The sequence below is a fragment of the Bubalus kerabau genome, chromosome X, assembly GCF_029407905.1.
Source record: "Bubalus kerabau isolate K-KA32 ecotype Philippines breed swamp buffalo chromosome X, PCC_UOA_SB_1v2, whole genome shotgun sequence".
NCBI lineage: Eukaryota > Metazoa > Chordata > Mammalia > Artiodactyla > Bovidae > Bubalus > Bubalus kerabau.
This window is the reverse complement of record NC_073647.1, coordinates 141,085,375-141,098,345: the sequence shown is the minus strand read 5'-3', so window position 1 is coordinate 141,098,345 and position 12,971 is coordinate 141,085,375. Positions and strand designations below refer to the sequence as shown.

General features: G+C 41.9%; 2 protein-coding genes and 1 long non-coding RNA gene across 6 annotated transcripts in view; 2 read left to right on the top strand and 1 right to left on the bottom strand.

Annotated features, from left to right (window-relative positions):
- SMS (spermine synthase) overlaps nt 1-6,522 on the top strand; it is a 50,529-nt gene extending 44,007 nt beyond the window's left edge. The window contains exons 10-11 of the mRNA XM_055565592.1: nt 4,627-4,742; nt 6,008-6,522. Coding sequence (XP_055421567.1) covers nt 4,627-4,742; nt 6,008-6,047 — 156 coding nt within the window. The 3' untranslated portion in view covers nt 6,048-6,522. The remainder of the gene's footprint in view (nt 1-4,626; nt 4,743-6,007) is intronic.
- LOC129640332 (uncharacterized) lies at nt 5,262-9,451 on the bottom strand. The gene is made up of 3 exons (XR_008708746.1): nt 9,327-9,451; nt 5,822-5,936; nt 5,262-5,368 (listed from the first exon to the last, which is right to left on the bottom strand). It is a non-coding gene; the product is annotated as an uncharacterized LOC129640332 (long non-coding RNA).
- A 561-nt stretch (nt 9,452-10,012) lies between these two features.
- The window catches only part of PHEX (phosphate regulating endopeptidase X-linked), a 227,582-nt gene continuing 224,623 nt past the window's right edge, over nt 10,013-12,971 (top strand). For 2 of the 4 annotated variants that reach the window (XM_055565587.1, XM_055565586.1), the window contains exon 1: nt 10,013-11,171. The gene's annotated coding sequence lies outside the window, so the exon portion shown is untranslated. The remainder of the gene's footprint in view (nt 11,172-12,971) is intronic. The other 2 variants (XM_055565590.1, XM_055565589.1) reach the window with 2 other exon arrangements.

Sequence of the window (12,971 nt, the reverse complement as noted above, 5' to 3'; positions counted from 1 at the left end):
TCCCTGTAATTAGTTCTTAAGCATTTTCAGGAGAACTCTACCTCTCCCTCCCACCCCCTGCAACTTTTTTTTTTTTTTTTAAGCATTAGTATATTTAATGGACTTTTATTTTTGATCTTCCCCACCCAGGGATTGAACCTGGGTTTCCTGCATTGCAGGCAGATTCTTTACCATCTGAGCTACCAGGGAAGCCCAACTATATTTAAACGTCAAGAACTATGGGAAAATTCCTGATTTTATTCTTCTGAGGAGGCTTTTTTAAAGTAAGCCCTGGGGAGTTTATGAGGCCTGAGATTTATAATGCTGAAAACAAATTGGCAACTCCTTGAATTTGTTTCCAGCCGATCCTGTTTTCTTCCTCTTCCCCCTGCACAGAACACCCCTACAGGTGGCAGTTAATCTTTGATCATCTCATACTTGCTGAAAGTGTTGGCAAGCTTCAAGGGGAACAGACAACTGTCTACAAGTGGACTTTTATTTTTTGTAACCCCTGATGCTTAGGAATGATTTTTTTTATTTTATTTTTTAACTTTACAATATTGTATTGGTTTTGCCATATATCAACATGAATCCGCCACAGGTATACACGTATTCCCCATCCTGAACCCTCCTCCCTCCCCGTACGAGGAATGATTTTTAAAAACACTTTCTAATATTGACTTTTTAAAAGCCAGGTGTCCATAAACCATGGGCCATTTCTCACCCCTTGCTTGTTTTTTTGCTGTTTTCTTGACACACAGCCACGCCCATTCATTACACGGTGTCTGCGGCTGCTTTTGCACTACAGCAACATCTTGGAACAGTTGTGGTGAAGACTATATGATCTGCAAAGCTTAAAATATTTTCTCTCTGGCCCTTTGCAGAAATTTGCTTACCCCTGCTTTACAGGAACTCTACAGTGAAACCTGCTCAAACCAAGTGGCCTAATTCCTGTAAAAGCAACCCAAATTCAATGAGTTGGGTTTTCATAAGTGAATATTTCTCAAGCAGAGCATATATTGATAGAACTGGGTTCTTTTTATGTTTCTGCAAATAGAAATCCTGTGGGGCTTAAGTTGGGAAAGAAAGTGAGGCACTGGCATCTTTAATCAAAAGAGACTGAGAACAATTTGGATCTAATGCAAACCAGTCAGTTTGCAGTAGACAACAGATGCTCTTAGGAAGAAAGTGTGACTGGTGTCTTTTGTTGCAAATATTTGCCTGGTAGACTGCTTTCTCAGTGTGGACAACTAATAGAAGCACTTGCTTGACAGATCGTCACCGCACATTTGTTAACACTAAAGATCAGGCTTTGATCACCTGGCCTTTGCCAACCAACTTTTACTAAAAACCACCTTAAATACTCAAGGCTGTGCTGGTTTCTAAGAGTTATCCAAAAGATGTCTTAGGATGTGCTTCCCACCCCTGCATTCAGTATAGTTGGAAACTCAAGGCGATCTCATTTTATGATGCCTGGAATCCCATAGTATGTTGGGTGGTTCAGCATGCCATATGGACCACAGGGGCATAGGCCTGTGAAGAAGCAGTAGTTGGGTCAAGAGCCACAGCATGCTCTGACTAAGGATGCACTGATGGTATTGCCACAGTGGAACACTTCCCTTATGTAGCACATGGTATGCTCAGGAAATGCCCTTAATACACTCACACCCTGCTTCCCTTGGCCTGTAGCTTAGGAACAGAGGAAAGGTTAAAGATGGGACAAAAATGGTGTTTGGCTTGTTAACTTGGTGACTGACAAAAGCTAAACGTCCCTGCCTAAAATTGCTTACATCACCATGGAGATTTTATGATGTCACTAATTTCACTGTGGCTGCTTGAAGACAGCCTTGTCTGTGGGCCACAAAGCTGGGGAAGTCCTCCTGGAATGTGCTGATTCATGGAGCCACATCTAGTGGGCCAGAGGGCAGAGAGTTGCTTTTGTGGAACTAAGAGGCAGATCCTGGGACTTGACTTCTGCCCCTCCACTCCCTATTAAAAAAGCTGTAGGTTATTTGAAAGTACAAATGTGTGTGTGACATTCATGTTAGTTATGATACAAAGATATGAGCCCCCCTCCGCGCCTCCCCCCACCCTCCACAGACCTCGATGTTACCAGTACGCTTGACACATCTACATTTCTCCATCAACCCCTCCCACCTTCTGGAAGTAACTTATTTAGAGTTTTTTCCCCTCTGTTTTTGAGGTATTTCACATATGTGTGATTTCCTAAATCATCACATTAATTTTGCTTGTTTTAGAAGAGATAAAAATGGTATCATTAAGGAAATAGTCTTTCAGACTTTGTTATATTACAGATATGACATAAACTCTTTGAAAGATACAAACAATATTAAAATCTATAAGGTAAAAAAGCAGGTGTCACCCAGAGCTAACATGGGGCAACAAGAACCTTGTAGAATGGAAGACGCTATATTGTGGTTTACCTCCCAGGTATGCCCCTGCCTTGCCATATTATTCTCTTCCTCTCCTCCTTAATAGGTGCTGAATTCTTTGCTATTAGCAATTTGTTATGTATCCCCTATATGTCTTAAGAACAGTGTAGTTGCATTTAAATACACAGAAAGGTGAAATGTATCATGGTACTTTTTTTGGGTAGGCATCTATTTGTGGGGTTTTTCTTTCTTAAACTGCTTTTTGACCATTTGGGATAGAATAAATTGAAACTGTTCTGTTTACTTACTATATTCTTTGTAAGGAGGTCTTCCTGTATTCCATCTATAAAGAGAGAGTATGGTGTCACTTTTAAGATGGCAAGGAAAAGCTTGAACTGTGAACCTTGGTGGTATTTCCATTCTATAGCTTCCCTAGTAGTGAGGTGTTCTAAAAACAACTGGGCAGTGTTTTCTATTTGTGCATCTTAAATTACACATGTGGTGTTTATATACTCTCATGGTGAACTTAATGTTGAAACCAAATTATATGCTGGTCAGAGGCACTTGGGCCAATTCCCACTGCAGGACCCTAGATGATGGGTTACTAAACAGGTTGGCACTGAAGTATGACGACATGCTGATCGAATGTGCTCAGTTAAAACTGCCCAGGCCAGCTCTCAGAATAGTCCTGTCTATCCACTTCCCCGTAGCTGGCTGGGTTTTTGATTTTGAAATGCCATCCTTAGGAATGCTTGTATCACAGGATGCTTTATTTGTGAATAATTTTCATCTTGGCTGTTTTGAGGTAAATTGATAATGAAGTTCTTATGAAGGAATGTTAGCACATATATTCTAGTCATCTTCGAAATGTTTAGAACTTCAGAGGTTAAAAGGACATAGTTTGCTCATCTTGTCTTCTAAATCTATTATGAGAAAATTGGGGGAAAATTGTGCTCAAACGATAAACTCTACCCCAGACCTACTTAATGAAAATCTGCAATGTAACAAGCCCCCTTATGATTCATATACACATTAAAAATTGAGAATTGCAGCTCTAGAATTAGGCAGATTCTGTATCCATTCACCAGCTCTCCTGGGTCTTGGCCACCACCATTTCTGATTCTCTTCACCATTTTTTTTAATAGTCATAGAGTGGCTGCTGCAGCTCCACATATCACATCTAAGTTGCAGGCTGGAAGAAAGTTGAAGGAGCAAGGTCACTGTTTATCCTTGATTTGTCTACAGTCAAATATCACTTATACATGGAATCTAAAAAATAGTACAAATGAATCTGTAAGAAACAGACTCACAGACATAGAAAACAAACTTATAGTTACCAAAGGTGAAAGGGGACCAAGAGGGATAAATTAGAAGGTTGGGATTAATAGATACAAACTACTATACATAAAATAGATAAACAACATATAGCAGAAGGAACTATATTCAGTATCTTTTAATAACCTACAATGGAAAATAATCTGGAAAGATGTGTATATATAGGTGTATGTATATATGTAGCTGAATCACTTTGGTGTACGGCTGAAACTAACAATGTTGTAAACCAACTATACTTCAATAATTAAGAAAAAGAACACATTTCAAAAAAAAAGTCTTTTCCAGCAGATTTATACTATATTTCATTGACCACTCCTACAAGCTGGGGAGACAAAAAAGAAATGGCAAGAAACGGAGAAAAATTAGAACAATGAAGTCAAGACGAAATGTTTGTAAACTAGGGAATACCTTTAGTGTGTATATCTGGAATTGACTTTTGTTGGAGAAAGCACAAGGGTGTGAAAGAAAGAGTTTGTGTCAACATCTTAGACTCTTAAGAGGGTTGTAGTTTAAGTCATTCTGGAAATCAAGAACATTATGTTTCTGATACTTCATCCTCAATACTGTAGTGACTTTAGGGAAAACTTATTTTGAATGGGTTATGTGTATGAATCTTTGCTAATTGCATGGTGTTGATACAATGACTGTCACTAATGAGAAATTGGTCTCACTGCTTTCTGTTGCTTCATCCTCGAATAATTTTAAATGGCTTGGTAAATGAAGTAGAAGGATAATGAGCTAATGGACCTATAAATAGAATGCAATGCAATTTGTGAAAGTACAGAAACCTTATCTCATTTTCAGAGATGAACTTTTATCTAAAGCTAGAATTGTTCTCATTTATTAGAGACCTTCCAATGATTGGGACCCTCTGTAGGACTTAAGATTCCTATTGTTTGCTTTTCTCTCTTTGATTTAGGGAAACTGTGTCAATTTGACAGAAGCCCTGTCGCTCTATGAAGAACAGCTGGGGCGCCTGTATTGTCCTGTGGAATTCTCGAAGGAGATCGTCTGTGTCCCTTCGTACTTGGAATTATATCCTTTGACCACATCATCGTGTTGCCCAGTCAGAACCCCCATGTAAAAACCATGCCCATTTACCAGTTTCAAGAAACAGAATTAGTTCTGTAGTATACAGAAGGCCCTGGTTTTCAGACTTGGCTGTATGTTGTAATCCCCTGGGCACTTGAAAACCATACAGATTCCTGGATCCCAGCCTCAGATGCTGGGGTGTGGCCTGACACAGCCTCCCAGGTGGTTTGGATGGTATGGCACCACTGGTCCTCACAGTACCACCAGACCTGTGACATCACCTGGGAGCTAGTTAAACGGGCACATTCTTAAGCCCCACCCCAGCCTGCTGTCCAGTCAGAAACACTGGAGGCTGGGGCCGCATGACCTGTCTCAACCAGCCTGCCAGGGGATTGATGTGCACTTGAGAGCTTCAGAAAGCCACCCTAGCTGGAGCAGGCTGGCTGAAGAAGCTCATTGTCCTTTTACGTTTATATTATCCTACTTTAATATTAATTTCTACACTTGGCTTGATGCTGCTTTGCAGTAGAGATAGAGCTAAAAATAATGCCAGGCATCACAAAGTCAGTGTTGGTGTTCTTCATTTAGTTCCACTTCGTAAAGTCGGTCCAGAGAAATAAGAGAAGAACCTGGAGAAAAGGCAAACGAGAACATTGTCACTGGACTTTCATAGTGCATTTCTTCCTCCTAAAAACTGGACAGTGTTCTGCAGACCAAGCTTCCTCTCCCTGCCTGGCACCTTCATCAGGGTTGCTCTCCAGAGCATTCCGTGACAGTCAGATCTTTGTCTACATGCTCAAAGACTTGTGAAAGCAATTGATGACATCTGGAGAAAAGGTTTCCACCCTCTGGCTCCTCTCTGGTCCCTCATCCTTCCACCATTTTTTCCTTCTCTTCCTCGGTCCCTCTCCTCCCACCTCCGCCACCCTCCTCCCCCCACTCCCTCTGATGTTTCTCTCTCCTTCCCACCCTTCCTTCTCATATTAATTCCCTAAAACAGTTTAGAGTCTTTGGAAGCACAAGTGTTCTCTGAGAGAATATTTGTGTCCCTTTAACCTTTTCTCTGCTAAGCTCCCCCGTACCTCGCCCCAACGTCACAGATGGTGGGCATCTAGGCTGTGAAGTGACCTTGTCTCGGAGGCCTTCGCGTCATTACCACAGTGCTGTAAGCTGGGAAGTGCTCATTCATCTTCCAATCTGTAGGCCAGTAAACAAACTTTAAGTGATGCCTTCAATTACCTACTCTTATTCCTTGACTCCTTATCCAGGTGGGTATTTTACACTGTTTGGAAGAAAGCTAAACCTTGAAAATCAGTGTCCCCGTGTCATGTGTGCTGCAAATAGCCTTCCTGACCTTTCTATGCTGTACGTGAAATCGAAACAAGTCAGGCAATTGATTGTGAATTCCTTCACGTTTCCTGTTTTTAATTATTTTTTTAATTTAAAAATCAAATGGAAAAATGTATATTTTGATGAACTAGGATGATTAGACAGCACAGTGAAGGCTGCTAAATGCACTGAACCCCTAGAATGTGATTTTTGTTTTTGTTTCTCTTTTTCTGTGTGGGCTTTTTTGTTTTGTTTTGTTTTGTTTTCATTTTGGTAGACTTTGAATTTGAATTTGGTTGTTTGGAGGAGTGAACATCATTGTTTTCTTCTGGAGGGGAGTTCTTCATGGAGTTTCTTTCCCACCCAAATTGATATAGATATTAAAATTTGGTGCTTATGAGGAAAGACTTTAAAAATGATTAGCAACGCTTCAATTAAAGTTACAAATGAGAAATTTCATGTGTCTGTCGTTTTATTTCAGCCAGGTCCTCTCTTGCTCACTTCTGATCTCACAGAACAAAGGTGTCTCCTTGGTCTTTTTTTGGTTCAGTCCTATCGGTTGGTGCCATTTATCTCTATAATAGGATGGCCTTAGGGCCTTTTTTGAACAGTAGTAATGACTTCATTTACCACCTTGGTAAATGATACACAGCCTATTACATTCACCACTTCTTTATTATAAAATTGACCTGGAGGATGGGAAAAGATTTGGCCTTACTGTAAAGTTGCAAGTCAAAAGCTTATTTCTCTTAATAAGAGTTTCTCTTCCAACTCTTTATTGGTATATTAGATGTGAAAATAAAGATCACTGTGGATTGCTGCTGTGAACTTGTCTGAGGTTTTAGGCGCACAGATAGAGGGTAGTTTATGTAGATGCCCACAGCCACAGGAGCAACTTCAGCTCACCTACGGAAGTGCATGTCACTGCTGGGTAGTGTATGTGTGGGTCACAATTCACATAAAAAGGTAAGTTTATATTGACTCAGACTGTTAGACATCACTGGGTTATCCTGTTGTTTTTAAAAAAGTTTATGCTTTATCGAGGAAATGAGTTCATTTACGATGAATTTGTAGGAAGAAAACCATTAAATATACCCACTGTCTGTTCTGAGATAGAATTAGTGTCAGCCCATAATATTCTTCTGAGATAGGTTCATGGTATGAAACATATAATCTTTCAAAATGAGTATATGTCCACTTACTCTTTTTTGTGGGATTGGCATGGGAGAAAAAATAATGAACAAAAGCAGTTGGACTCATATGGGAACTAGATTGGTTTTCAGCAAATATTTTTCTTGTGCCTAGAGGTTAAAAATGGCATTGATATATAGACACTAGGAATCCTACTCACCGCCTTGCCTCCCCACCACCAACTTCCTCAGTCTTTCAAAGTCTCTCTACTGTGTAAGATTAAACAGTATGGTACTGTTTGAACACAGAGTGGGTAAACGGAAGTGGAGGTTTTGGGGTGTTTTTCTTCCTTTGAAAAATGAAAGCAAGTGTATCTGCTGTCTGGATATGGTGTTGTTAATATGTGATATAACTTTATACTTGAAGACTAGCTTGAGACTGAAGCTAAATCTGCTGATGTAGCAGGTCCTGCCAAGAGCTGAGAGTTAGGAACTAGATGGATCGGGTTGGAACAGACCATGGAAGATGTGTTCAGGAGAGACTAAGGGGTATGGTATGGGAGGAAGAAGGGAATGGAAAGAAAATTTTTGTTTCAGGTGATAATCATTAATTCTGAGCACAATCACTTCTTTCTAGTAGGGAAAGGATGTCTAGTGTTTTTTGAACATCTTTGTAACTGTTAAACGTATGCAAACTGAACTCTTGATAACTATCAACAACCGTCAGTTCTGCTGCATTTTAAGGAAATGTAAAATCTAAGCACTGCTATATTACTCTAATGGCTGTAGTGTTATTTACTGTTGTAGTCCCCTTTATCATCTAAAATAGAATATACTGTAATATATAGCTGCTTTTTAATTAAAGACAAGTGTGGCTGTAGTTTAAATTCTATTCAGCACATCAGCAGTTACCAAGAATTTGCTTATTAAAAGAAGAAATGCTGCCTTCTGACAGTCTGATTGGCAGTTTTAAAAACCTGATTAATGGTGATCCTACTGGGCTGGGGGAGGCTGGGTTGACACTGTTTCTACTGCGCAGAAGAAAAGTGTGCTGCTCTTCTCTGCAGTCGAACAGACGCCTTCTTGCTTAACTATTGCTGCCATAAGAGTTTGCATTTGTCTCAATAAATTGATCAATTTCATTGTTCTCATGACTCCTGGGATAGGGTAAGGGGTGTGTGTGTGTGTGCGCATGCACGTGTGATGTATCATTGCTCTATGCCCAAGACTCTAGAGCAGTATTAATTGATGTGGTCCTTCAGCAGGTCATTATGTTCTATGCATATTGTTTCGTTTGCTTCAGCTGAAGTTTTTGCATTCCCAGCAAGACCACCTCAGTGAACGAAGCAGCATGTTGGTCTCCACCGCAGGGCATGGTCCTTCCCCAGTCTTGGAATAGCACTGTGAGTAGCACTGTTCTTGAGGCCAGGTGGGCAGCATTATTTAATTCAAGCTGCTACATGGCTTTGAGATAACACTTCACCTCCTTCTACATCACCCTGTTGCTGAATGTCTTTTCTACCGCACCATCTTTTACGGTGCTGTGCTTTGGGTCAGTACACAACTTTCCTTTACATTCTCTTGCTCAGTCTTAAAAATAGCTTTGTGAGTTTTGTGAATTGTGAATATCACTGAGTAGGCCAGTAGTCAAAATTTGAAATATACCCAGGGGTCTTGTGGCCAGTAACAATCTGAATTTAGGTTCCAGCGTTCTGAATTTGCTGTCGCAAGGCTCACATTAGGGGTCCTTAACCTTCCTCGTACCGTGGATTTCTCAGGCAGCCTGGTGAACCTGTGAACCCCTCCTCAGAAACAAGTTTTCTAATACATCAAGGAGATAAGATTACAAGGAAATACAATGTTGTTCAAAGACGTCTCATTTCATATTTCTGCTTTAATGACGTGTTACAAAGCTGGATCTAGTTGTGGGTCACATATTGTCATTTTGAAGCATAATGAGCATAAATAGAAGATCTCTGGCAACTGAAATGTGCAAAGAACGCATCTAACTTGTTGACAAAGTCATAGGTACTGTCAGTGCTAATATGGATTGTCACCTGTGCTCATGATTAAAGGAAATGCTCGATTTCAGTAGGAGATTAGTGAAAATATAGAAAGGTTTTCCCACCAAGTTTAGAGCCGCAAAGAATTCCATCCATAGATGCCAGGTTAAGCACCCCTGACCCATAGTTTTGGCTTCTACTGTTGGATTGTGTTTAGGCGGCGGGGAAGGGTAGCTGGGTCCCTTCTCCCTGCTGTCACAACCTCAGATCAACATTGGCAGATCAGTTGTTCTCAGTCAGAACCATTTACAATCTCAACTACCCAGGGCAATCATTCCACTGATTTATGCTTTACTCATTATTTCAAAAATGAGAAATTGAACATGGGCAAGAAATAGCCCAGTGCCCTTGGAAGGCTATTGGAGTACTCTTGGATGGGATCTCCCTGGGAAGTAAGATGATAAATGTGACTGGACAGGTAAGCTTATCTCCTGGATCTGGGGGTCCCAGTGATGCCCTGGCCATTTTGTTAATGTAGAGCACATCCCTGGGGAGCAACCAGTCACGTGGTGGTCATTTTGATGAGTGATTGATTCCTTTCAGATGACGTACTGGGGAGTAGGGAACGTAACAATAAATGAGTCACGGAGTCTCCTGTTTGGACAGGAGCCCTCCAATATCCAGAGGGAGGTCTGGAGGGGTTGCCCCACCTCAGCCTAGAGATGGAGGCCCAAGATTGTAAAGATGGGCAAGGGGCAGTTGTTTGTAGATGTGGGCTTTGACGATGGACTTGTGAGACATCATTCCTGGCTCTGCCTATGAGGAAGTCCTTTTTTCTTGTTTTGGGCTTCCCATGTGGCTCAGCTAGTAAAGAATCTGCCTGCAATGTGGGAGACCTTGGTTCAGTCCCTGGTTTGGGAAGATCCCCTGGAGAAGGGAAAGGCTACCCACTTGAGTATTCTGGCCTGGAGAATTCCATGGACTGTATAGTCTGTGGGGTCACAAAGAGTCGGACACGACTGAGCGACTTTTTTTGTATGTTTGTTTTAGGGCTAAAATAGTCTTACATACTGGTTGATGATTACCTGGTAACTCAGGTTCTCAGTAAGGGATTCTGACAGCCCTGAGTTCACTGCAGAGGGATGGAAATGCTCCTGGGATGATATTCCATGTTCTCTGTTTTCTTGACGAGTCCGCCTTTGCCTGCTTTCAGATGTCTGAGTTCAATTTGATACATGAAATCACACCTCTGTCCTTCCTCCCAGCATTAAGGGGAGCTTTTGTCAACATATCCTGCGTCTGCTGCATGGTCCCTTAACACTCCGTATTTCTACTTTTTCTGCTCAGTCTTATTTAAGTTTTCATCCCTTATCTGTTGTCCATGTATATTTAAATGTTTAACGTCTGAAGGGATGGTGAGTCCCACTAGGAAAGAACACAGCTGAGCAGTGGTTTCTGACTCTTGTCAGGTGAGAGCTGGAGGCGTGGAAGTGAAGCGCAGTGGGGACGGGATGCAGGGCCTTCAGCCCAAGTCCAGGTGACAGATGGCTACAGTATAAGCTCCCAAGGCCATCACCCGGTACCTCTTGCTCAGCTTGTCTAATGCTTCGTGCATATGGTTACAGTGCACTGTGAAGGGAACTCTTAGAAGTGCATTTTCCCAGGGGAGCATAGAAGAAGCCGTGTGAAGAAGTTACACAGGTGGGTGTGTTCAAGAAGAGCAGCTGTGATAATAGAGGGAGAACACGCCGCACCTTCACGCGTAGCAGGAGCCATGGCCAACCTGCTCCGGCAGGGTGTGGTCTCAGCGTGAGTGAAGGGTCCTTTCACCAGGGGTTGTGTCTTCGGGGTTCCTTCTTGGCGCTCCCACAGACTGAAGACGAACAGGACTCGGAAAGGCATAGAGCACTCAGACCTGAAAACCAGAACACTGCGTAGGACCTGCGGCCGTTTGGATGTCAGGCATTGCTGTGAGTCTCTTATTTCCCGTTTGTCCTCCACTGTCAGCTCTGTCCTTCTTGATCCTCTCTACCCTTGGTGACTCCCTATCCAGTGGCTGGAATTCTTACTCCAGCCCTCCACTTTGGTCCGGGTCAGCCTATAGGGGGCTGTGGCCTGGGTTTCAGGGCCCCAGTCAGCCAGACCACGAGACTCTGATCCTGGCTGCTTATGCATAGTTTGAGCCTGAACTTTGGCTCCCACTGGATAAACCCAGAAGGGTTTTTGCCCTAAAATAATTAAGCAGAATGATAAATTATAAACCATCAGAAAAAACTGAAAGTCATGAAGGGTATATGGAAAATAAATATACAAGTAAGTGGAGGTCACAAATATACTAACAGATGAGGCACTTACCATAGGAAGCTGGGAGTCAGCTCATTAAGGGAGAGGGAATGCTGGAATTGAAAAGAGCGTTTTGTAATCATCACAGTGAAGACTGGGCTAGGCAAGAACCATCCCCTGATGTAAAATCTGGGGGCAGATTTTGACAAGGAGCAGATTTATGTGGCTCTGTCTCCCCCAGACTGTTTATGAGTTGTGGATCCTGTTACCACGTGAACAAATTACCCTGAATTTAGTTCCTTAAATTAACAAATGTATCAGGTCACAAGTGTGCAAGGAGTCTTACTGGGCTCAGATCTGGGCACTGGCAGGACTTGGTTTCCTTGGGAGGCTCCAGGGGAGAATGTTTACTGTCTTTGGTAATTTTTAGAGGGCGCCTACATTCTTTGGCTTCTGCACCCTTCAGTGTCAAAGTCAGAGGCATAGTGTCCTCAAATCTCTCTGCTTCCATTGCCATGTTACCTTCTCTGACTCCTGCCCGGCTGCATCCCCGTAATAAAGCCCTATTGCAATTCCATTGGATGATTCATGATTCTCTTCCCCAATTCAAGCTCAACCACAGCTGTGAAGTCCCTTTTGTGATATAAGGTAACATCTAGGTTTCTTGGATTAGGATGTTGACGTCCACAGGCAGTCATTTTTCAGCTTACTACATGTTGCCAGAGAAAACTTCAGTGGAGACACTGGACCCTTTGATGAGGTGATCAGAATCAACAAGGGGCAGGTGAGAAGGCTAATCAGTACCTATGCAGCATTAGGTAAGAATGCTTCTAATGCTTCTGAATCTAATCATGATGAAATATTAGCTCCCAAATGAGAAATGTTCTCTTGTCAGAAGGCCTGTATCCTTTAAAAGTATCAATGTCAAAAGAGAGAAAGGCCATGAAAAGGTTTCCAGATTAAAGGAGGCTAAAGAGACAAGGCAACTAAATGCAGTATTTGACCCAACACTGGATCCTGTATTGGAGGAAAAATCATGTAGAGAACATTATTGTATCAATTGACAAATTGGTATAGGAATGGTACTTTTGATCAAGTATTGTTATACCAGTACTAAATTGACAAGTTCTTTTTGCAACTTTCCTGTACATTTGAAATGATTTCCAAGTAAAACATTATGTTAAATCTTAAAAAAAAAAAAAAAAGGAAATTTTCGATATAGTTGGTCTCCTGTCTGCCTGAAGGACATGACAGCAAGATTTCTGGACACAGTATCAGAAACCTAAGAAGACTGAGTCTCAAGGGCCCTGCATAGCACCCAAGTAAAGCAGGCTGTTAAGATCTAGCCCAGAAGACAGTAAAATGTGATGTTCGTGAGGCAGCAGAAGTGCTAGTGGCTATGTTAGGTCTTTCAGGCTGTTTGACTGCTACACAAAGATGTAACCGTACTTGCCAGGGCTCCCGCAGGAGATGACGAATGCTGGAGG